The sequence below is a fragment of the Ceratotherium simum genome, chromosome 2, assembly GCF_057802395.1.
Source record: "Ceratotherium simum simum isolate JZ-2026a chromosome 2, ASM5780239v1, whole genome shotgun sequence".
NCBI classification, from domain to species: Eukaryota; Metazoa; Chordata; class Mammalia; order Perissodactyla; family Rhinocerotidae; genus Ceratotherium; species Ceratotherium simum.
In genome coordinates, this window is record NC_141901.1 from 18,803,170 (window position 1) to 18,828,447 (window position 25,278).

The 25,278-nt window shown below is 41.6% G+C and overlaps 1 protein-coding gene across 2 annotated transcripts in view; it reads left to right on the forward strand.

Moving 5' to 3' along the window:
• The first annotated feature begins 7,672 nt into the window (after positions 1-7,672).
• Positions 7,673-25,278, forward strand: part of RGL1 (ral guanine nucleotide dissociation stimulator like 1) — a 122,778-nt gene continuing 105,172 nt past the window's right edge. For both annotated transcript variants that reach the window (XM_087438820.1, XM_004424935.3), the window contains exons 1-2: positions 7,673-7,800; positions 8,787-8,897. In XM_087438820.1, coding sequence (XP_087294946.1) covers positions 7,774-7,800; positions 8,787-8,897 — 138 coding nt within the window. In that variant the 5' untranslated portion in view covers positions 7,673-7,773. The remainder of the gene's footprint in view (positions 7,801-8,786; positions 8,898-25,278) is intronic.

A 25,278-nucleotide genomic window follows, 5' to 3' on the forward strand; every position in this document is an offset into this window, starting at 1 on the left:
GCACTGTGTGAGGTGCTAGGATACAATGATGAGAAAAAACTGACATTACCTCTGCCTTCATAGGGTGTGGGGGAAACAGAAACTTATCAAATAATCATACAATTAAATGTAAAATTACAACTGTAATAGAGCTACAAAGAGAGGACCATGGTGCCGTGAGAGCACATAAAAGGGGGATTTAACCTAGGTGGGAGAGGAGAAGAGGGAGGGATGTCCCAAAAAAGGAGAATCCCATCTGTAAAGGCTCTGTGACGGGTGGTGGGGGAGGGGGAGTCAGCTATGTTAAAAACAGTGAAAGAAGACCGGGGTGGCTGGAGTTGCTATCAAGTGGAATGGAAGGCAGCTGGAGGTGGGCAGGGGCCCACCTTGGCAAGGCCTATTGTATATGAAAAGGATTTAGACTTTTGTCCTTAGCAATGGGGAGCCACTGGAGGGATTTAGAAATAAGAGAAAATGGTATGGTGATTTGAAAAGATTACTCTGGTCACTGTGTGGAGGTGGATTGAGGTGGGAAAGAATACAGAACACAGTATTTTTCTGTGCCATGTAGCAACTCGGTAAATGTCGCTCATTGACTGAACAGTCTGTGGGGCTTATGGTTTTTGCTGAGGTCTCTGTATCATAAAGTTTTGGCTTCAAGCTGCAAGATCTTAACTTACTCAATATATAGATCTGATTTTTAATATAGTCGGTATCCTGTAGCTTTTGACATATAATAAAAATAATAATAGACAACATTAATTGTATATTAACCGTGGTGCCAGATACTGTGTTAACGGCTTGATGTGGATTCTCATTTAATTCTCACTATGAGCCAATGAGGAAGGTGTTTGTATCCCTATTTTTTATAGGCTTAGAGATGTTAAAGACCTTGCCTCAGAGAGAAGTGATAGATCTAGGACTTGAATCTAGGTGTCTCTGACTGCAGTGCCATCACTGTGTTATAGCAGTTCTAATTTATTTGGGTTTTCAGTACCCTTTCAATACCATTATCATGCAAAAAGGAGGTTCCTTTAACCCTGAAACAAGATATGATTTTGTTAATTGCCAGTAACTCCTTCCAGAATCTTGGTCAAAGCCCTTCATGGCACCAGGTCACCCATCTCCCATTTTGCAGAATGTTTTATTACATATCACACAGACCTGGCATTATGTCTGAGCTGATTGTTGGATGTTTTGATCTTTTCAACCATGTGAACAACTATCTGGCTGTCCTTTTTTCTTTTACAGAAATCTATAATTAGATGAGGTAATAATGCTTATTAGCCCAAGTTACAAATAGTATTCCAGTAACCAACTTCCTTCTCAGGCGAGCATCATCAACAATTAAGAGTAACCGCCAAGAGCTGGTAAACTATTAGCTGAAAAATGTTTGTCATCATGGCCAGAAGAGTCTTCTACCGTTGGCCTGCCATCTGTCAGGTCCTATTTGTTTATGTTTCTTCTGTCTCCATTTTCTCCCCGCGATGGCAGCCTCTTTAATTGTAGTAGGTCCATCAAAATTGGCTTGTAATTTGCTTGCCTAAATAAGAGAACCTAATAACAGAGCATTGAGAATTTTTAACTTATACCTTTAGTATTTCTGTGATAATTCATAAAATCACTTTGGGCCCCCAGAAAATGGGAACAACTGTCTACTGCTTAAAGAATGTTCAGAGGACTGTTCATCTTTAACCAAGCATGACTGGCTCTTCACCTTTTGCAAAGCAAAGTTGAAAGTTCAAGCAAAGAGCAGGTGAATGGGGCAACCCCAGTTAGCATAGCTGGAAACAACCATAGCGGCATGCCCAGCTGATAGTGGGAAGCCGAACATGGAAAATTAATTGGTGAGCAACACTGACTATAACCCTGAAGAATAGGGAGAAGCATTTCATAGGGATGTTGCAAGGATTAAGTAGTCTGCATTTTGACAATACTTTGATATTGTTAGGGGAAGGAGTCAAGAAGTAACAGATTTATTTTCTTATGTCCTCCACCAAAAGTTCTTTTAGGGACCTACAGATGGCTGAAGGTACAGTTTATGAATAAAATGTTGCAAAATGGCTATTATCAATAACATTTAAAAGTGGGAAAGGTTTTCAAACTCATCTGTTTAGGTAAGGGCTGCAGGCAAGCAGAGGCAACATGCACTCCACAGTCCTAAGAGGTGGAAGGAACATCCTGACCTCTCACTTACATAGCTTTTCTTCACATAGCTGCTGCTGCTGTTATTGCTCTTCTAGGACTGTTTTCCTCTAAATGTTTAACTGGGCATAGGACGTTATAGTCTAGCATTGAGTTTTAGGACAAAGCCAAGGCCTTCCCATTTCCTACCATCTTATGCTGACATTGTCATCTGCAAGACAAGTTTTTAACTACTTATTTCCAAGTACAATGTCTGTTGTACTTGCATTGCCCTTACTTTTCTGCCATGCAGTACAGTCTGTTCCCCAAGCAAACGTGTAGAGAATATGCAGATTGTAAATCAAAAGCAGTAAATGAATATAGAATTGCATTAAAGGGAAAGAGCGTGGGGGTGTGGGGGGGAAGGAGACGCATTTTAATTCAAGGCCTTGTATGTTCCAATCACTCTATTAGGTGCTTCATATAATATAGTTTATTCTATTGGATGCTTTATATAATATAGTTGCTTTAACACTCATGATAAGCACGAAAGGAAACAGATGAGGACACTAAGGCTGTGGGAGGTGAGGGTCAACCTTTTGGTTGACAAGTCTTCTGGAGCTGGGATTCAGACCCTGGCTCTCAGATGTCAAATGTCCCATCATTTACGCAGGCACACAAGTATTAGTCCATGTCACCCTACATACATAAGTATATGTGTCATAATTTTTATATTTTTCACTTTTTCTTGCAGCCAGAGAGGTAGAGTAAAATCGAGGAAAGTGTGGTGTTGTAGAGGCCAATGAATAAATAAATGCATAAATAGCTATAGATTACATATTTCCACTTTTAGATCGATTCTCTTAAAAGATCTTCACATCAGCTGCTTATGTTTTCTTTTACCAGCTCTGTATTTTTTGGCTCTGGTGAAACTGTAAAGCAAGAAAGTTTTTTTTCTTCCAGTTTAGGGTTCTTCCATACCTCTTCCCTCTTTCCTGTTTTATCCTAGGAATCTTCTATTTCTACTGTCAGTGACCACCAAATATGGCAACATAAAACTATCCCTAGCAACATCCTAATGCTTTGAGTATAGATGTTTTCTGACCTCCTTTCCCCCCTTTTTAACAAATTTTTAAGTGTATAGTACATTATTGTTAACTATAAGCACAATGTTGTACACTAGATCTCAAGAACTTTTTCATCTTGCATAACTGAAACTTGATACACATTGAACAGCAACTCCCTATTTCCCCCTCCTATGAGTTTGCCTACTTTAAGTACCTCACATAAGTGGAATCATGCAGTATTTGTCCTTATGTGACTGGCTTATTTCATTGAGCATAATGTCCTCAAGGTTCATCTGTGTTGTCACATATGACAAGATGTCCTTTTTCAAGGCTGAATAATATTCCATCAGATGTATATACCACATTTTCTTTATCACTGACGGACATTTAGATTGTTTCCACATCTTGGCTATTATGAATAGTGCTGCAGTGAACATGGGAACACTCAGATCTCTTTGAGATCCTGATTTCCATTCTTTTGGATAAATACCCAGAAATGAGATTGCTGGATCAAATGGTAGTTCTATTTTAAATTTACTGAGAAACTTCCATACTGTTTTCCATAATGGCTGTAGCAATTTACATTCTTACCAACAGTGTACAAGGGTTCCCTTTTCTCCACAACCTTGCCAACATTTTTTTGTTCTGTTTTTTTAATAATAGCCATCCTAACAGGTGTAACATGATATCTCATTGTAGGGTTTTTTTTTTTTTTTTTGGGAGGAGGACTAGCCCTGAGTTAACATCTGATGCCAATCCTCCCCTTTTTTATTGAGGAAGATTGGTCCTGAGCTAACATCTGTGGCCATCTTCCTCTACTTTATATGGGATGCCGCCACAGCATGGCTTAACAAGTGGTGCGTCGGTGCGTGCCAGGGATCCGAACCTGCGAACCCCAGGCCACCGCAGCGGAGCGCGTGCACTTAACTGCTTGCACCACCGGGCCAGCCCCATCTCATTGTAGTTTTGATTTGCATTTCCCTGATGATTAGTCATGAGCATCTTTTCATATACCTGTTGGCCATTTGTATGTCTTCTTTGGAGAAATGTTTATTCAAGTCCTTTGCCCTTTTAAAATTCAGTTATTTGTCTTTTTGTTATTGAGTTGTAGGAGTTCTTATATATTATAGATATTAACTCCTTATCAGATATGTTGTTTGCAAATATTTTCTCCTATATCATAGGTTGCCTTTTCACTCTGATTGTTTCCTTTGCTGTGCAGAAGCTTTTTAGTTTGTAGTCTCACTTGTCTATTTTTGCTTTTGTTGCCTATGCTTTTGATGTCATATCCATGAAATCACTGTTAAGACCAGTGTTATGAAGCTTTCCCTGTATGTATTCTTCTAGGGGTTTTATAGTTTCAGGTCTTATGTTTAAGTCTTTAGTCCATTTTGAGTTAATTTTTGTGTATGGTGTAAGGTAGGTGTCCAAGTTCACTCTTTGCATGTAGATATTCAGTTTTCCTGGCACCATTTGTTGAAGAGACTATCCTTCCCCATTGTGTATTCTTGGCTCCCTTGTCAAAGATCAGTTGATCGTGTATGTGTGGGTTTATTTCTGGGTTATCTATTAGGTTCCATTGGTTTATGTGTCTGTCTTTATGCCACTTCCATACTGTTTTGATTACTGTAGCTTTGTAATATGTTTTGAAATCAGAAAGCATGAGATCTCTAGCTTTGTTCTTTTTCAAGATTGCTTTGGCTATTCACTGTCTTTTATAGTTCCACATGAATTTTAGGATTTTTTTCCCCCTATTTCTGTAAAAAAATACTATTGTAATTTTAATAGGGATTGCACTGAATGTGTAGATTGCTTTGGGTAGTATGGACATTCTAACAATATTAAGTCTTCTAATCCATGGACATGGGATGTTTTTCCATTTTTTTGTGTTCACAAAAAACTGTTAGAACTAATCAATGAATTCAGTAAAGTTGCAGGGTACAAAATCAATATATAAAAAGCAGTTGCATTTCTATATACCAACAACGAACAATCCAGAAATGAAATTAAGAAAACAACCCCATTTACAATAGCACCAAAAAGAATAAAATACTTAGGAATAAACTTAACCAAGGAGACGAAAGACTTGATACACTGAAAACTGCATCTGACGTCCTTTTAACAAAACTTGACCTGTCCTCTTAGGACCATGCTAGGTCATGAGTAGGCTAATCTGGTAAATAAATTCAAACTTACTTATAAATGGCTTACTGGTTTATCCTTCCCACATATTCACCAGTATTTTAACCCAAAGGTATATGTAATAAGGTAATACTGACTGGGCTGCCTGTGAGTGAAATATTTTAAAATAAATATTTAAAAAATTGTAAAGTGCAACACTTGATTGCTCTATCTAGCATAAAACCAGCCCCCTTTTTTTGGATCAGCATTTGGACAAAATCACATACATATTATCAGGTATAAATACAAATAGTTATTCTTGGAAAACATCTCTGAAATTATACTGTAATTCAGTGAGAAGACATCATTTTAGATTTCCCCACATTGTATACATACACAGCTTTTCGGTGAGTCTGGCAAAATACAGTTTGGGGGGAAGTACAATAATAAGGGAATGGAACTTTTTTTGATCGCTTACCATGTGCTAGATAATTTGCATACATATTTCACTGAACTCTTTTTCAAACTCTATGAGGTAGATGTTTGTCTCATTTTACAGAGGAGGAAATTAAGCTCAGGGAAGTAGCGCCCAAGTTCACTCAGTGTAAGTGTGGATTTGAAGTTGGATCTGCTCGAAGCCTGTTCTTTTCCCTTCACACACCAGGTGGCCAGCCAGGGAATTAGTGGAGTAGAGAGGAGGGTGATAAGATCTGAAACCCGAGTGGGCCCTTGTGCTTTATAAGCTGCCCTGTCCAAGAAGGCTTCCTGGGAGGGTTGAAGTTGAAGACCAACTGCTTGCTATTCCTGAAGTGGAAAATTTTCAGTAATCTTGAAATTTATAGTCAAAAATCAGGTTAAGGTTGTGGTGAAATTAATCTTAGGGATTTTCTTACCTGTCCTCAGGTGCATCTTGTTGTCTTCAGATCACTGAATAGGCCTGGGGGCCCAAGGATGGCTTAAGAAGCAAGGCAGGTAGGGCTTCCACCTGCTTTTCCTTTTAGACACTGGGGACACTCTGTCCTGGTGATCACAGAAGGATCTAGACTATGTGCTGCTTTTTTTTTTTTTTTAAACAATAAAAAGAGCATCCCTTCTCTCCACAGTTACTGAGCCCCGAAGGTTCTGGTTGTATGAGGGGAACTTGGCTGAGTGACTTTAAGATGTTCTCAAGTGTCCAAAGATCCTTTTGTTTTTCCTTGATGCACCCTCACTGTCATTTATTCTGCTCCCCTGGGAACATCAGTACACTTGATTCTCTAGCTTTTCAGCTCATGATATATTTATTATTAACCAAAGGCCAGCCTTATGCCTTAGCATGGCAACTAGTGAGCAGCCTTTAAAAAAACAATTTAAAGGCAATTAAATTCATTTACAGGTGAATAGTATAAAAGACATGAGCCCTAAAGTTTTTTGTAATTGGCATGGAATTCTGTCATGTGCCAAAGTGTGATTACATTATCATCTGGTATCTCACTGTTGATTTATTAAAACTGGAACTAAAAAATGTCATAATCTTTTGCCCTGATAGATCTATATTTTATGACAAAACTCCCTCTGGGCAGTCTCCTCATGAACGGCTTTTTCCTGTGGTTATTATCCCACTGTGTCCCAACAGTACAGACAACCTAACTGGTGGTGGCTTCACAAAGACTCATAGAACCTCCAGGGCCACTGACAGCTCACTTTCCGAGCGAGCTGTCAGTCCCAGCAAAACCCTTTCCTGCTTTGTCCCCTTCCCACCCAAAATGGCCAGTTCCTGTGGGATGAGCCTTATCATCAAGGGTGGTGGAGAGAAGTCCAGGGCAATTTCCTGTTGGTGGTGAGCTAATGCAGGACAGGGGACAGCCCCTGGGCATGGGTTTTGGAATATCTTCTGACCAATTCTTTTTTGTCCTAATGAAAAACTTCCTGGCTTCTAGTATTGCTATTCTCATTGGGGTCACTCGATTTAATCTAAATTCAATAGGTAACAGGCAGATAACAGACCTTTTTCTGATCCTCTCCTCCCATCCTTTTTGAACTCCCCTCCCCTTTATTTCATTTAGAGAAGGAAGAAGACACACACTCAGATCCCCCATACTACACCCGGTTCTTTTGGCACCTGGTGACCCTCAGGAAAACCTGATAAACTTGAAGGGTTGCTTCCCGATCACCTTCAGAGCTGGAGAAGTTATTTCATGCTCACTTTATCCGTGGGATTTTAGAAAGGGAGAGTGCGCTCCCCAGCGCAAACAGGAAAGCCTGACATCACGGAGCGGCGGAGTGGCGTGGGGAGGAGTCTGCGGCGCCCTCGCCCGCTCGCTCACTCGCGGCGCTGCCTTTGTGGCCCGATCGCGCGCACCGGCGGCGGCGGGCAGCGCGGCGCGTGTCTGCTCGGTGCGCGGCGGCCGCGCGGGGCGGCGGGCCGAGCCCGGCCGAGACGGCGTTTGCCTCGGAGCAGGGCGCATCATGCCGCGTCCACGTACCGAAGAGAAAACTGAGAATGAAATTGCTTTGGCAAGCTAAAATGGTAACGCGAACTCTCTGACTTCTCCCGAGGCTTCTCTGGTGGGGAATCTTCTCCCGCTTTCTCTGGGCGTGTTTTGGACTCACTCGGAGTGAACGGAGCAATCCGATCCCATACTTGTGAGCTACAGCTTTCTCACTCTGCTTTGTATGTCTTCCTCTCTGCGTGTCTTCTCCCTTTAAAAGATGCCTGCTTTCTCAGTCACTGCCTGTGGTGTGTCTGGGGCAGATGTGTCAGCAAAGGACAGCTTTTAAGGACAGAGAGCTGTTGGTCCGGGTGAACCGCGGAGCGTTTCTGCGTCCCGGCGGCTCCTGAACACAAACTTAAAAGTTGAGCTGGAGACATGGAAATCCGTGGGGTCGCTGCACACATTTTACTCGAAGCTGCATGATGATGTGTTGCTTTTTCTGCACTTGCCAGATGATTTTACGGAAATAAAAACTTTCTACGCCCCCGCTAACGTTTTGGGTCCCAACACAGTAAGAGGAGAAAAAGACATAGGAAGCATTTCGCTTCCAAAGGAGTGAGGACTCGTGGCATTTTAAACACTTGTTTGTGTCGGAGTTCAAAATATAGTTTGCTCAAATAACCTAGCCACTTAGGAAAGTACAAACCTTTTCTACAAATGAATTACTTTTCCTTTCACATAAGGAGGAAAGGTTAATCAGGATTAAAGCACAGTTTCTTTAAGAAGGAAAAAAAAAGACGTTAAAAAAACTAAGATATGTGAGCAGGTCTAGGAAAAATAACTAAATGGAAAAGTCCGGGGACCCTGATACCACAGGAAAGGGCTGGGGGCCAAGAAAATCTCAGCGTTCCCTCTATCGCAATGTGTCTTGTATTGCTCTGATTGTAATATTTATTTTGAACAGCCGGTCTTGTGCCCTGAGTGCTGGTGTAAGCAGCAAAGCAGCTGGGATAGATTGTGGTTAGCAGAGAGGAAAAAAAAAAATACTTTTTTTCTTTCTCTTTATCCCATCCCCTGGCAGAGCTCGATTCAGGACTGGGGTGAAGAGGTAGAGGAAGGAGCTGTTTACCATGTCACCCTCAAAAGAGTCCAGATTCAGCAGGCTGCCAATAAAGGAGCAAGATGGCTAGGGGTGAGTAAAGCTGGAGAGATTGTGAACTTTGGAGCTGCAGTGTCTGTTTTCCTGTGAATATCATTATAAAGCAGAGGCAGGCATTTTTTTTTTTCCTTCTCTTTTGGCCTTAAAAAGGAAACGGCCAATGACCAAGTGTTTGCACTAGCTGTACAGGTCTGTTTTTGTACTTAATGTTTTCCAAAGCATCTTCCCTAGGTTTGTCAATAATTCAGAACCTCTTAGAAACATCTTGAGGTATTTGGCAAATAGAGTGGGGGTGGAGTGGCAGAAAGTGACACAAAGTAACGGGACCAGAAAGCAGCACTCTGTTAGGCAAGAGCCATAAGCTGTTCTGCCCAGATGGCACTCTTTTCTCTCCCTGTCCTCCCTTGATGCTGACAGCTCCTTTCCTACTCCTGTACCTTTACACACTACCCAGAATGCTCAGGGGACGGATCCTTCCAAATCTGCTTCCTATGGGGGTGGCAGATTTCCCACTGATACCTCCTTTCTACAGCCCGTGAGGAGGCACATACATCCTTAGTGCCCACAGCTTCACGTGTAGAATGCAGAGAGTGCTGAGTCTTTGGAGAAACACTGCTTCCATAAATAAGATTTTTTTCCACTGAGATTCTAAGATAACTCACATGGGTGGGATCATGTGAGTTATCTATTATCGCCTGCTGGATCCTTCCGCACATCCCAAATAAGGGGATGTGAGAACTGGAAAGCTTGGCGACAGGATCACTACTTGGGCAAACATCCACATGTAGAAGAAGGAAGGAATTCTTGATCTGGAGATAGAAGTAATCCTCAGAGAGAGCAGTGAGAGGTGATGTAAAAAGGCTTAAGAAAATAATGGTAGGCCAAATAGGGCGGATGGAGTGTGGTTTCACCTGGCCTTCCTCTAGCCACACTCAGGCTTCACAGGTGATGGGTTTGAGAGCAGTGAAGATTAGGCGCTTACATGCAATCTTTGTTGGCTTTGGGTTTCAGAAAATTCAGTGTTTTGAGCAGCATTCAAAGGTGGGGTGTGAAGGAGGACAGGAAACAGAATTGCTCAGGGCTTCACGTTAAGACTAGAGGCAGCATGTGACTTGTAACGCCTGGAGTCTAAGGCAGGATGGCCAGCAGCAATGATTTCCTTTGCCATGGGTCTGCTGACACAGGCATTCATTGCTTTCGGCTTCCCCATCTGCTTCAACTCTGGCCTTTCCTGCTCTGTACTTTGGGCCGAGGTACCACCCACTAGGGCAGTAAACTGTGACTGACATCTGCAAGTATGGCCTGGAAAGTTAGGAAGGAACCTTTCCTTTGAAAACCTGAGGTCTTCACGTATCAAATAGGTACTTTACTCAGAATATGATTTTAAAATTAATTAGGTGCATCACCAGCAGACCTGATAGGAAAAGCAGAACTAGAGTTCTGACAAGTCATCACTTTGTTTTTGGTGGTTGTGTATATGCATTGTATTTAAATGTGGTGTTGATGTGGTTTGGCTTGTCACGGTATTTCAGAATGATTCACGAAGGCGCTGAAACAGCGCCTTCAAAAGGGTCATTCCATTTTCTGATGCCAGGTTGTTCCTCCCTTTCTAATGAGGCTGATGTTGCTTGGGTGACAGTTTTAGCTTTTAGCCAAACACAATAGCAATGAATGAGTAGGTCATGGGGATGTGGAGGAGTTAACTCTCTAGGTCCCAAGCGCACAAAGTATGCTTCGTTTCGATGTTCACAATTATTTAGTCATCTTCACTGACTGTTCTGTTTACTGGACCCCACTTCTCTTCTCTCCCACCTCTTCTAGTGCTCAAATTTATACTTGGTGCACCCCGGATTTAGCAGAATAGAGCTGAAATATTGAAAGGGAGGATCATGTAAAAAGATTGCTTTTAGTTGATGAAGGAATCGGTCTCTTCCCCCCATTTTAACCAAGTGCGATTTGCTGCTACCACCCCAGTCCTTGAGAGCAAGTTCTGATCCGGCTTGTTTTCTTGTCTTAGGTGTCCTGTTGGGAAGCTCTGGTTTTTGTCCTTGGAAATTCCAGACTTAATTAAATGTGACTCAACCAATTGAGCCATAGCAATTACAAAACCTTTCTCTTTAGGACTGAGTGGCTTCTCTATATTTGTTTTCCTACATTCTGGTAACCCTTTAAAAATTCTTCAAAGCAGCCAATTGTAGAGTGAACTAGAGATTGAGGTGCGGTGAGGGTGTGATTGAAATATGACAACAACCTTATGAGGAAGGTGGTATCACGATCATCTCTTTTTTTCCACATGAGGAGATGAATGCCAGGAGAAGTTAAATTACTTGCTGGGGTCACACAGCTAGAAAGTGGTAGAGGCTGGTTTTGAACCCAGATAGTTGGTTCTTTGCTATCAGGAGCTGCCTGGGACCTTAAGGCTGTTTCCATAGCAGTGGAGAACATTGGTTCAGAAGAGAAAGGATGCTTATGGTGTACGTTTCCCCTAGATATTGCACCTGGTGCAGGACTTGAGCGATGTGGTTTTCTTTTCTTTATGTTTTGAATGATAACTTGAGTTACAAATTGAGATATTTGTTGTAAAGATGTGTATTTTATTGATAAGCTCTCCATTTTGGATGTGTAAAGTATGGTGCACCAAAGATATGTATGAAGTTATATAGCACATGAGGGTGGGTATAGCTCTCATTACATGATTGTAAGGCTTATTCAAAAAGCTTAAAAGACTGAGTACAATTTTTGTATTTGCTAGTACTCAGATCGCAAAACATAATCAAGATTCAGTCTGGGAAGGATAGCAAAATAAATACACATCCTTAGATGTGAAGTATCATACAATCCAAAACGTTTAGGGCATTCTTTTTTGTTTTGTTAAATTTTGTGTTCAGTTGATCTTTTGAAGTAAAACCTGTCTTTGGTTGTAAAATGTACAATCGAGTATGGCCTATGCTGGGTTTACTTAGACGTACAGCTGCAGTCTTGCCCATTGACAGTGAGGTTATGTTGGGCAACTTTGAAAAACAAAGTATTATTGAAATACCCAATTTTTCCTGTACAATAACATCTTAGACTAGGATAATTTTACCCAGCTCTAGCCCTCGAAGAAAAATGGCTCCAATTATGTCTTAGAATCAAAAAGTTTCAGGATTGGAAGAGACATTAAAAAGTAATTTCACCAACTATTCAATTAGCTTGCAGAATGTCCAGTGACTTTTGGAAGAGCGAATGGTCAAAACTTAGTATCTTTCTTTGGTCCCAGCATTGTGGTTATACATTGTCAGTGATACGTAGTAATGATTTAAGAAAATATCAGTATTCTCTGGATGCAGGAAATGTACCATTTTAGGAAGAATACTCAAATGGTCTGAGGGAAAGGATCCAACTGTTAGGGAAGAGGCTTTGGTGTCAAGAGCCCATTCTGCTGTCTTCAGAATATGGCAGATGCAGGGTCCAGAAAAATGTGTCAAACCTAAGATAAGTTCAAAGTGGGGATATTTGTTTCATGAGCAGGATTGGTAGTGCTGAGTCACCTCTGCAAAGTTTGTGGGGAGTGGAATGGTCAGTAGATAGTCACATGGCTTTTCTCAGTTCTACACTTGTATGGTTATGTGGTCTTTGTGGTGGGGCCCCAGTGCCTCCTGACCCTACATCCTATGTGTATCATACTATCTCCCACATAGGCCCTTTTGGGGTTGAGTTGAAATGCTTGATAGCTGGGAGGCTGGAAAAGATAGTGAAATAGGACAGGAGAAAGCAGAATGTATTTAGAAATAAAAGGAACTGGAAATCTGTTATAGAACCTAGTGTTTAGGGTGAATTGTGTCTAGTCCGTGAGTTACATGGGTGCAGTGGTAAGATAACCATGTGTCACGTCTGGATTGAGAATTTGACTCGTACTTAAATTGACTCTTTGGATCGACTCTACCTGGTGTTTTGCTGGCCTTGCTATCCATATTGCCTTCAAGTGGCATACAGGTGCTAGACTTTTCAGCTAACTTCCCTTCCAGGAAGCTTCTCTAGCTCTCAGGTCTGGAGGAGGTGCCCCTTCTGCGTGTTCCAGAAGCATTGTCTCTCGCTCTCTGTCATGCATTTACCTCACCCTGCTGTAATTGCCTGTTTAATTGTTTGTGTCCCCCACTAGACTGTAAGCTTCGTGAAGTGGGAAATGTGGCCATCTAGTTGGCAGAAACCCAATAAATGTTTGTTGAATGAACAGATTAAGCTTCATCCCTTTTTGGGAGACTAATATTGTCTTGATAAATATGAGTGTCTGGTTGCTCCTTATTTAAAACAAAATCAGCATGAAGATGTCAGCTGATAAAGAAGAGGAGGGGTGTGTGAGAGCGAGAAAAATCAATTAGGTAATCCTTACAGCTATCTCACATCCTTTCTGGAACAAAGCAGGGCACAAACAAAGGTAGTGATTATTCATTTTAACAAAACATTCGTGGCAGTGAAGTAACTCCAGTGCCTTGTAAAAGCAAGAGGTCCAGTTGTACTTGTCTTATTGCTGAATGTTGAAGGAGAGGCTATGCACGAGTTAAAAAGTGTTGGCAAGCGTTACAGTTGTGTGTGGTTGGAAAGCTCAGGAGGGGGATTTTAGAATGGTAAGGAGATAAGCCTAGAGGAGCCCTTAGTTTACAGTTGGTCATCCTTGTTTTCATCTAGGAAAACAGGCCCTTGGATTGCATTATTCTTGTCTATTGGAATGTTTAATATAGGCTTTAGAAAGTAAATTTCAAAAATTACCCACCATCTGTAAATGAACCAACTGATATTTTTTCATTTTGACCTTGGGAACATGTTACTGAAATAATCCAACAATATGGTAGCCTACACCCATCAGGAAAGTATAGTAGATTTTGGGGCTGGCCCCATGGCTTAGCGGTTAAGTGCGCGCGCTCCGCTACTGGCGGCCCGGGTTCGGATCCCGGGCGTGCACCGACGCACCGCTTGTCCGGCCATGCTGAGGCCGCGTCCCACATACAGCAACTAGAAGGATGTGCAGCTATGACGTACAACTATCTACTGGGGCTTTGAGGGGAAAAAGGCGGGGGGAAAAAAAAAGGAGGAGGATTGGCAATAGATGTTAGCTCAGGGCAGGTCTTCCTCAGCAAAAAAAAAGGAGGATTGGCATGGATGTTAGCTCAGGGCTGATCTTCCTCACACACACAAAAAAGAAAATATAGTAGATTTCAGTTGCCTGAGACATTGTTATTACATTGAGTCCTTGCACTGCTCTCAAAATCTCTTGAGATCTGAGGAAGAGATATTCAGCATATAATCAAGAATATCCATTTCAATTATCAATCCAGGGGACACTCAGTTGAGCATAAAATATGTGTTTACCCCTGGCAAATACGTAACAGCGTAATGTAACATACATAACAGCATAAATATCAGAGGCATATTAACTCCTTAAAGTATACATTCAGTTAAATTATAAACATATTTCATTCTTTTTTTTTTTGCTGAGAAAGAGTTGCCCTGAGCTAACATCTGTTGCCAATCTTCCTCCTTTTGCTTGAGGAAGATGGCCCCTGAGCTAACATCTGTGCCAGTCTTCCTCTATTTTGCATGTGGGTTGCCGCCACAGCATGGCCACTGATGAGTGGTGTAGGTCCATGCCCAGGAACTGAACCTGGGCCACCGAAGCAGAGCATGCTGAACTTAACCACTAGGCCACAGGGCCGGCCCCTGTATTTCATTCTTATTTCTGTGAAATTATAAAGAAAAAGTTTCTTAGAGTTTTAAATTTAGAAAGAAAAAGAGAGCAATAAGGTAAATACTCTGCCTTTCCCCTTTAGCACTTAGCTGGAATTTGTCACGGCTCTATCCCACTTATTTTAGTTTCCTTTGTCCATGGTATGCATATCCTTTTACGCTTCCCCCTTCTAAATAATCAGACTCTTCTAGTAACTGTCTTATGCATTTTATGTTAAAATATGCAATAATAAGCTAAAATAAGTAAAACATTTAAATTTCTACCATGATATACTTTTTACAGAAGGGAAAAAAAAAGATTTCTGTAAACAGATCAAGGAAAGTATTGGTTAAATGGGGGAAAATACTAAATGTTGCCTCATTCCGTTGGAGAAGCGCAGCCAGCTGAGTTTGGGTTGCTGATGGGTGGGGCTGTCTCCACAGAGTTGATTTGGAGTCTGGAGTTTTGGGCAGATTCTGGGTCATTTGCTAGAAAACACATTCACTGTGAACTCCCTCACTGCCGTTGCGTGTCTCCTTGTGTGATTCTGTCACCTGTATCTGAGTCTGCTAACCTCACCTTTGATAGCATTCATTTTTTCATCAACAGCCTACTTTATGCCAGACACCGTGTTAAATCTTGGGAATCCAAAGTAAAACAAAACACCCCTTGTTCTTAAGGAACTTACAGGTAGTAGTGGAGACAGAAACGTTAGCCACAATGTATTGTGGTAAGTGTGATCAGTGCTATGGGAGAGATCTTCCCCGTGTGTTAGGGGAGGGTGTGTGGGGCACTGGAGACAGGCGTTCCCGTCAGAGAGCACAGCGTGGGGGAAAGCATGGAGGCCAGAGAGGGGACCACTATGTGAGGCTCAGCATGGGGAAGAGGGAAGGGCGCCTGGTGGGAAAGTGACAGGAAAGGGGGCTAGAGAGAAAGGCTGGAGCCATGTCGCCGAGAACCTGGTATGCTGAGCTGTAATTTGTGGTAGTCATCGAGGGTCTTAAAGCAGAGTGGCGTGGTCAGATTTGCACTTTAGAAAGATGACTGACAGCTCAGGGGCGGATGCGTTGGAAAGGCGCCAGAATGGGGCATGGAGATGGAGAGGAAGCTAAAGTGGTAATGAAGTGAGGAAAGGAATGAGGACCTGAATGGAAGTGAAGAGGGCGGGTGGAGGGGAGAGTGTAGGGAGAGCAGTGGGAGTGGAGGATGAGGAGTCCTGGCAGGCGTGGAGCTGAGGCACCCTGGTTTCAAAGAGCAGGTCAAAAGCCTTCCGACTTGCTGGGGTCAGCATCATCCTCTTCTCATTGAGTGAAATGTCCTGGGGACTTTGTCAGGTTTCCTCCTTGTATACACTAGCAAATGCCTTCTTTCCTGTCAGAAGGCCCTGCAGAATAACCAGACCTGGGCGTGTCACATGTGTCATGTCCAGAGACAAAATCTCAGTTTAGACTCACCATAAAAGAGGCAGCAAGCATTGCTTGGTTCTCAGATTCCAGAGAACTTTGAAGAGCTGGTGGTTTCTTGTCTTTTCTTTTTAAGTCTTCCGTTTCCCTACAAACTAAACAAATTGAGTCTATAGGCCATGGAGAGAGAATAAATATGGAACCCGCAGGACTATGATTACAGAGTTGTATTTTAGACAACAGCAGTTAAACTTATAATTGTGTTGTTAGGGACACAAGAAATTTTATGGTTAGGTGTTCTGGTCTTTTTCCCTCTCCCTGCTCGGTCTTTAAACCCTCTCTGACACTATTTATCCTGGCTGCTGGCATTATTGCTCTTGGAGGCTCGCTCTGATTGCTAACTCCACTTGTTATATAAAAGAAAAAGATGGGTAAGATCTAATGCTTTCCTAGGTTACCACTAGCACAATCTCAGTCTTTCTTACACACACACAGACACACACGACCTAAATTAAAATGTCTTTTCACGTTTTATCTTTTAGGATTTGGTGCAGCTTTGTAATGTCACTCCATGGCCTCTCCTATGTAATTGATCAAAGCCTCACTTTGTCATGTTTTGCTTGGTTTCCCTTAATTGTATTATTATGATTGGTTAACTTTTCTCTGTTTAGGAACCATCTTCAGTTTTAGAAAGAATAAAAATAGAGGAAGGAAGGAAGGAATACAGGTAGGACAAGCTTACAACGTCAGGTAGAAGACACTGCCTCAGAGGAAGCTTGGTTAGTCTTATGCAGAGAGAGTCATCTTGTAAACCACTCATCCTTTTGGCTTAACATTGTAGAAGTACCTGTGCCTTTTCACTACTGTGGCTGTGTATTGTGTTCTGATGATTAGGGTTTCTGCCTGGCTTGGTTCCTCAAAGCCATCTTCTCCTTTATGTCATGCAGAGTATGACTTCTCAGGGTAATAATGGTGGTGGTTGAGGGTGGGATGGTGTGTTGGTGGCGGTTCTATATTTTTTTTCACTCGCGGAGACTCATTACCCTACATTTGCTAGCATTTAATTGCTTGCGCCATCTGTGGTCCATTCATTTGAATTCATTTCCACATAGTTAATCTTATCCTGTGTAAACTCCCCCAGACGTTTTCTGTTTGTTTGCTCTTTTCAGCAAAGAACTGAGCAATTCAACTTTTTCCTGTATTTTGTTTCCTGCTGATTTAAATACCCATTTTCATCTTTTATAAAAGTGAAGCCAAGGCTGAGTCCTTCCAGTTGCATAATTCTAAAGATAATTTGAAGGACAAAAACAAACGTTTTCTGCTAAAAGTAGGATGTCTTTGGTCAGTAATGTCAACTGAGGCTCTTTGCAACCCTCTTAACTAGCAACTCCTCTCTGTTATATGCCATTTTCATGCCCGTAACTTCTGTCCATGCCAGTGATGGAGCTAGAATCGGTGGACAATTTTTATCTAACAAAAGAACATTTAATGGATATAGGTAAAAATAATCGAAACTGGATTAGACATTGGCTAAAAATAAAATGCTTTATAGTCATGACTTTTCCAATTAAAATTGCAACACTTGAATTTTTTTATTGAGATAACTGATACTCCTAGATAGAAAGTTCAGAAAATCATTTGGTTAGTTTGTAAAGCATAGGGAAAACCCTTGTTATTTTCTATCCGAATGTTGACTCCTCCTAATGACACAACACAGTGACCATATCTGTTTTAAAAATGACTTAACCAAGTATTAACAGGGCCCAGAGCCAGCAAGGCCTGGCTGGGGAGTTCGCACACGGTTCTTTCTCCTCAGTTGGAGCCTTCGCAGGAGCTGGCAACTCCTGCTTGCTCCTCCTTTTCAGGGCTATTTCCTGCAGGAGCTCTGGGTGAGGGAGGTGACCTAGTGCACTGGTCCAGAGCCTGTGCTTTGGAGCCAGACAGGCCTGAATTCAGAACTTGCCTCTGCAGTGTGAGCTGCATGGGCTTGAGCTGTGAAGTTACTTAACTCTCTGAGCCTGAGTTCCTCACCTGTAAAGAAGGTGAAGGAGTTATGTGTGTAAGGTGCTTGGCACAGTGCCTAGGGGGTAGTATGCACTCACTCACTCAGTGGTGGCTCTCATCAGGACCCCACTGTTGGTCCCTCTTTTAAACCCTGCCGTGAGGGGCTCGCCCCGTGGCTTAGCGGTTAAGTGCGCACGCTCTGCTACTGGTGACCTGGGTTCAGATCCCGGGCGCGCACCGACGCACCGCTTCTCTGGCCATGCTGAGGCCGCGTCCCACATACAGCAACTAGAAGGATGTGCAACTATGACGTACAACTATCTGCTGGGGCTTTGGGGAAAAAAAAAGGAGGAGGATTGGCAATAGATGTTAGCTCAGAGCCAGTCTTCCCAGCAAAAAGAGGAGGATTAGCATGGATGTTAGCTCAGGGCTGATCTTTCTCAAAAAAAAAAAAAAAAAAACCCTGCCGTGGAACCTTGTAGAGGTGTGGGGGGCCTTCCTTGCATGTGCCCCCTGAAGCTTGAGGTTGTATGTAAACCAGATTGCTTGATTAAGAAGCAGTATTAGCAAGGCTTTAAGGCGTGTTCCTGACATCACTTTCTCATTTGGCACATCAGGGAGGAAGGGCCATGGCAGGGTTTAGTAATCCTTGTTTATTAGAAGTAATATCTAGGGGCCGGCCTGGTGGCACAAGTGGTTGGGTGCGCGCGCTCCGCTGCGGCGGCCTGGGGTTCACTGGTTCAGATCCCGGGCATGCACTGACACACTGCTTGGCAAGCCATGCTGTAGCGGCGTCCCATATAGAGTGGAGGAAGATGGGCACAGATGTTAGCCCAGGGCCAGTCTTCCTCAGCAAAAAAAAAAAAAAAAAAAGGAGGATTGGCAGATGTTAGCACAGGGCTGCTCTCCTTACAAAAAAAAAAAATATATATTATCTATTGTGTTTTCTCTGGCGGCCTGTACAGTAGAAGACAGTTATTGCTTGGGCTCTAATATTTTGCATTTCAAATTCCTTCAGTTTCTTATATAGTTAATTTGTTGGTGTTTTATTTTTACGCTTCAAAAATATTTTGCTACTTATCAATGGGCTATTTTCTATCTTCCATATTTGCTATTTCTGCATGAAAAATGGGAGGATAGGAAACAATTTTTCTAAAAATTGCATGGTAAGCATTATGCTGATCATTCTTCGTAGGGCATAAATTAGGATGTTAGCAAATTGTGCTTGCACCATAAATTTCAATTTCTGGATTAAACTGTGTAAGTTAAAATAAAGATAAAATTTCCCACTGTGCCGCATGTTGGTCAGCTGATGCAGTACTTGAGCTCAAAACTAGGAATGCGCTGACTTGCTCCTGAGGTTTTGACTTTCACAATGTCACGTGGCTTTTAAAATCTTCAATTTCCTCATCTGTGAAATGGGGATAATACCTGCTTTTCCTTCTGCCTGTGGGGATCATGAGTTAATGTATATAAAAGTACTTTGTAATATGTAAGTTATTATACAAATATGAAAATATTGTTGTTATTTAACCTAAACGCTTTGTTTTTTCCCTCTCTCCTCACCACCTAAGTGCTTGATGGGCATATGGTCTGTTCACTAGTCCTGCCTTTCTTCCCTCATCCCAGAAGGAATCTTTTCTATATTTTTACTTCCCACTTGCTGATTACCTAACGATAGTTTCCTTTTCAGCAAGGTGTAGTGTTTTCTCTGCCACCACCATTGTTTCCACTGGTATTCTACGTGCACTGAGAATGCAGACAAGGCTTCTATCTATAGATTGGATATGGGAAAAAAATATCCCATACTTGCAGCATTCTAAAGACAAATGCAGTGAATATCTTGCATGTGAAAGCTTTCTACTTTCTTTTCTTATTCTTTCCAGTATGATTTTTTTTTTTTGAGATAATGGCTCTTAATTCTCTTTGCTTCTCCCTTTCTTTCTGGTACTTTTAATTTGTTGCAGAGAAGGGTGGTGAAGTTAATGCAGCAAGGAATGGAAAGTGCTTCCAGCCTTCCAGAGCAGCTTGGACAAATCAAAGCTTGGTTTGAGGCCAAATCCTGATGTGGGACTTGAACTCATGACCTAATGCCAGAGGCAAGAATGTAACCAGCCGACCCACACTGACCCTCATAAGATGTAGGCATTTAAAATACTTCCTTAGAGTGGTCCTATTGTTGCTTTCTGTGTTTTCTTCTCTCTCTCAGCCTTTTCTTACAGTGTTCCTGGCTTTCCTGTTAGGAATACGATTTGGTTTTAAGATCTATTTTTCTCACCGTCTTTCCATTTGCTTATTGCAGTTGCTTCCTTCTTGCTTTCCATTTCTCCTATGTGAGTTCCTTTTTTTTGTTCCTGTTCCTTCCTGTCCTTCTTCTGGATTAAAAATAGTCTCCAGGGTCTCTGGCTGTGTGCCCACGAATCTGACCTTCCTCCTATTCATACAGGGTCCCCCCCTGAGCATCTTAAGATCCTTTCCTGCTCAAGATCCTCGAGCCCCTGCATCCATTCCCTGTTATTTGCGCCTGTTCTTTCAGCTTAAGCTGACTTACAGGGCTAACTGACCCTTGTACTCAGAGCTGTAACTGAAAATTAAAGCTGTTCTACAAAGATGCTGAATAAGTGATTTGCTCACTTTAAGTGTTACTGACAAACACTGAATTCTCTCTGCATCTGCTGACTGTGTGTGTGGTGCTAAAGGAGAAATGACTTGCACACACTGACTCAGGCACATTTTTAACATGCATCTATGTGCACAGCAATGATTCCGTGATCTGCTGAGCCCCGGGACCCAGTTTTCATCCGCCCTGCGACTGGGGGTCTCCCGGAGGGACCTGCTGCCATTCTGCTCCCACAGAAGTGTTTCCCAGGGAACTAAAGTTGATTAAAGTGTTGCTTCATGAACATTCTTTGGTTAAAATTGGAGGATTATGATATTCTTTACAAAAATGACTTTCTCTCCAGTGTTGACCTAGACAGTTCACAAAAGAGTGTCTGCCTGAGGGATAAAGGCTTGTAAAACTTTAGATGACTGGCCCGGAAAGTGCTGATGCCAGCAGCTCTGATTTCAGCCCCTAGCCCTAACCTGAACTCCCTATTTTGCAAAGAGTTACAGCAACAGGGTTGGTGGCAGAAGGTTTAAAAGCTTTCCTTCCATCCGTCCCTCCAGCTCCCTGTGGTTATGTCTCCATGAAAAGAACTAGCCCTGTTCTTGATTGAGAATCCAGAGTTTCAGATTTCATTATCCATAGTGAAGTGCACGTTTCTATGCAGCTCTCTCTTCCTCTGTTGATGCTGGGGCCGTGGTGTCACCTGCAGTGCTTTCGGCTCACTGATTGACTGATGAACTCCTACTTACCTTTCACATCCCAGCTCAGATGGCATCTGTACTCTTCTGCTTTTTCTGATCCCGTTTCTGGAATAATTACCCTTTTATCTGGGTCTCCTTAGCACTTTACCAAAAGCTCTATTGCAGCACTTATTACACCACAACCTATTTTTTTTGTTTCTCTTTGCCCTGTTCATTTGAGTGCCTCAAGGGCAGGGACCATGTTTAATCATTCTTCGTATTCCCATCACCTGGGACCATGTCTGAGCCATAGTTGATACTCAGTAAGCATCTTATAAATTGGCCTTATCTCTGTTGTAAAACACATATCTTTTTTTTTGCCATTTGGTAATGTTGTAAATCCCCTTTTTTGAAACAAAAAGGAAAATATTGAATAAGTAAGCTAGATTTAATTTATATTTTATACTTCAACTAATAACACAATGAAAAAAGGAAAATGCTGCTTTTGCCTCATTTTTGTCATCATTCCTTGATCTATATATTTTGTGATCTTAGGAAAATTGACTTCACTGTGCTGGTGACCTCTACAGATGAGATGACGTGGTGTTTAGAGATAGTCTGTAAGCTTCTTAGTGACATATAGGTTTGGGTCATTGGTCGAAGATGGACCTCTGGAACCCAATTTCTGCTTTGGATTCCAAAGTTACTTTACTTACGGTTTTCACATATCTTATTATATTGTATATCTGAGGGCTACAATTTGCTTTAAGCTTCTATTAAGTCAGTATCAAGCCAATTTGGCTTTGCTTTGTATAACACATTTTTGTAAAGGGATCTGACACCCTCCATGCACATAACCATGTGGAAATAAGGTTCCAATGACGAAGCTTCTTAGAGTTTTTTATGACAGGCTTGTTGTGTAGGGTACTTTCTTAGGGGTGTGCTCCTTTTACCAGGATCCACTGGCAAAAGGGGAGTTAAAAATAAGTGACATAAATAATATATTATTATATAACATAATATTATCTGTATACTTTTCAGTTTTCTTTAGTAAAACTCAACTTCCTTTGTTCTCTTACCCTTTCAAACTTTCCTCTGCTTTGTGGTCTTACGTTTTTAACCCTTAAATTTCTACTTCAGGCAAAATATCAAGTCACTGCTGGAAGTTTTCAGAATTCTAGCTGTTCTTATGTGTTTTCATTCAGATTGTCCCAGTGTCATTGGCTCTATCAAAATCAAGTTTTCTGACAGCTTCTGATTCTTCTTGCCTTTTGTCAGAGCATGCTTTCCTTATCTTTTTCTTTGTATTGGGATTCAATGGCATATATGTTTGCTTTGGAAAAGACGGAAGAACCTTTTTTTTTTTGCTGTGGAAGACTGACCCTGAGCTAACATCTGTTGCCAGTCCTCCTCTTTTCTGGCTTGAGGAAGATTGTCCCTGAGCTAACATCTTGCTCTGAGGAAGATTGTCCCTGAGCTAACAAGTGGATCTTGCTCTGCTTTGTATATGGGTTGCCACCATAGCATGGCTGATGAGTGGTGTAGGTCTGCGCCCAGGATCCAAACCTTCCAACCCTGGGCCGCCGAAGCAGAGCATGCCAAACTTTAACCACTACACCATGGGCTGGCCCTAAGGAAGAAACTTTTTAAAGCAATGTTATTCTTAAAAGAGTAATGCAACAATATTATACATATTTTTTTAAAAGAAAAGAAAAAAATCACCCATAATCCTACCACCATAACACAGCTCTTTAAACTTTTGCTTTTTATCTTCCAGTCTTTGTTCACAGGCACGCTTTTTAACATAGTTGCAGTCATGCTATTTATTCATTTCTGTAATCAGCAAGATATATTTTTCAGAACAACTTCTCTAAAAGTTACTTTCTAGTTTGAATATTTTGTGACATTTGTTATATTTCTTTTGTCACAGAACGAAATAATGCGTTTGGACTTGGTGTTTGAAGAGTTTCAGGGTGATAATGCTTATTATTGGTTAACAAGCCTCATTTCTGTTCTTTTTCCTTGTGAAATCTCCCATCCTTTATCAGGGCTTTGGAGCTGTGAGGACCCTGATAGTACAGTATGAGATGAGGGCATGTGAGTGAATGTGCACTGCAATTCAGCAGCAGTGGATGGCTCCCCTTCTTTCACTGCTGGACACCATTGTGGGGACCTGGGACCAGAAGTCTTTAGGGTTGTGCTATTCAGTATGGTAGTGACTAGCCACATGGGCCTCTTGAGAACTTGAAATGTGGCTACTCCAAATTGAAATGTTCTGTACATGTACAATCCATACCAGATTTTGAAGACTTAGTATGAAAAAAATAATGTAAAATAGCTCAGTAATTTTTGATAGTGGTCACATGTTAAAATGATAATATTTTGATGTAATGGGTTAAATAAAATATATTGTTAAAATTAATTTCACCTGTTTCTTTTTACTTTTTTAAATGTGGCTATTAGCAAATTTAAAATTACATATTGTGGCTGGCATTATATTTCTGTTGGGCAGTGTTGCTCTAGGGCCTTGCATTTCAAAATGCAGGGTATAATTTATTAGTGGGTTCTGAAATCAGTTTATTGGGTCAAAAATCAGCATTTTAAAATTGGAACAGAATGGAATAGAAGATATCAGAATAGCATTATTGTGAAACTTTTTGTTTTATATGTGTGCATAGGTATACTGAATCACATATAAAATGTATCTTTTCTTTTTATAATGAAGCATGGTTAATAAGTTTGAAAAATCACTGCTCTAGGTTTGGCTTAATCTCTAAAGCTTTAGGAGGAGGCCTGGACTGCTCTGAAAGAGGGCGGGTTGGTACTAGAAACACCATAGAGATTTTAAGTCTGGTTGGCGGAAGCTCTTCTGGAACCCTTCAAATAAACCAGACTCTGCATGAAAGTAAACCCGAGCATTGGTGCTCATCCTAAAAGCAGTCGCTACTCAGGAGACTCCCAGAGTGAAGGGTGAACTAAGGATGGCAGCAGTTCTGTCTACTGCAGTCTGGACCTGTGTGCTCAGCACTAAAGTGTCTCTTGAGCCCAGGAGTGACTTTTGTCTGATTAGTTGCTTCTTGAAGACTTCTTCAAAATTCATGGGTGGTGATGCTTTCTAAGAAGCAGAGTGGTTTCTTAATGACCTTGGAGCCAAGCTGGGTTGGACGAGGGTTCCCTTTGACCCTTAGCTGCTCCACCCACCATGTCCTGTTGCAATCAGAAGAGGCTGTATCTAATCTAGAATCACATCAGTTCTCTTCCCTCCTACAGAAAACGTGCCCTGACAGCATGCAAGATGTAGGGTCGGTCACCAGGGTGATGCCTTTGGCTGGGTTCTAAATAAATGACACTTAAAGCCACAGACAGAGGGGGGAAAAGGCTCCCAAAATGAAGTTGATGGGGTTGCATGGGCCTTGTATTTATTCTGACAGTTGTAAAAATTCTTCTGGGCTGACCCATTTTTCCTTTCTTAATTAAAAAAAAAAAAAAATCTGGCAGGCAAGAGTAAGAAATGTAAAACATGTGACTAATGCTTGAGCTTTTTCTCCTGGAGCCAGATTCTTTAAAATTATACCTTAGACATGCCTGATGTTTTAAAAACAATTGCCCACAAAAGCCACCAAACATTTGTTTCTGAAACTTGTAGACTTAGATGGCATTCATTTTCAGGAAAGAGTCCAAAAGCACAATATTTAGGAGTTACTGAACCGAAATCTTCTTTGGAGATTTTGCCCTGGTGAATTAGATTACCCTAGGAACTGGCGGAGGACCAGGCAGCCTTTCGCCTCTATTTTGCTTGAGTATTTCCAGTCCTGTTGTTAGTCACCCAGAATTTTTGAGGGAGTTAGACTAAAAGATGAAAAGTACTATGATTCCAGTGATGGACTCACTTGGCAACCAGGGGCGTGTTTATGTTTACCTCCTGTTGTTCTGTACTTAACACAAATAGGTCGTTCATTCGTTCACTTATTCAATCAAATTTGAGCCCCTTGTATGTGCCAAATATTGTTCTTGG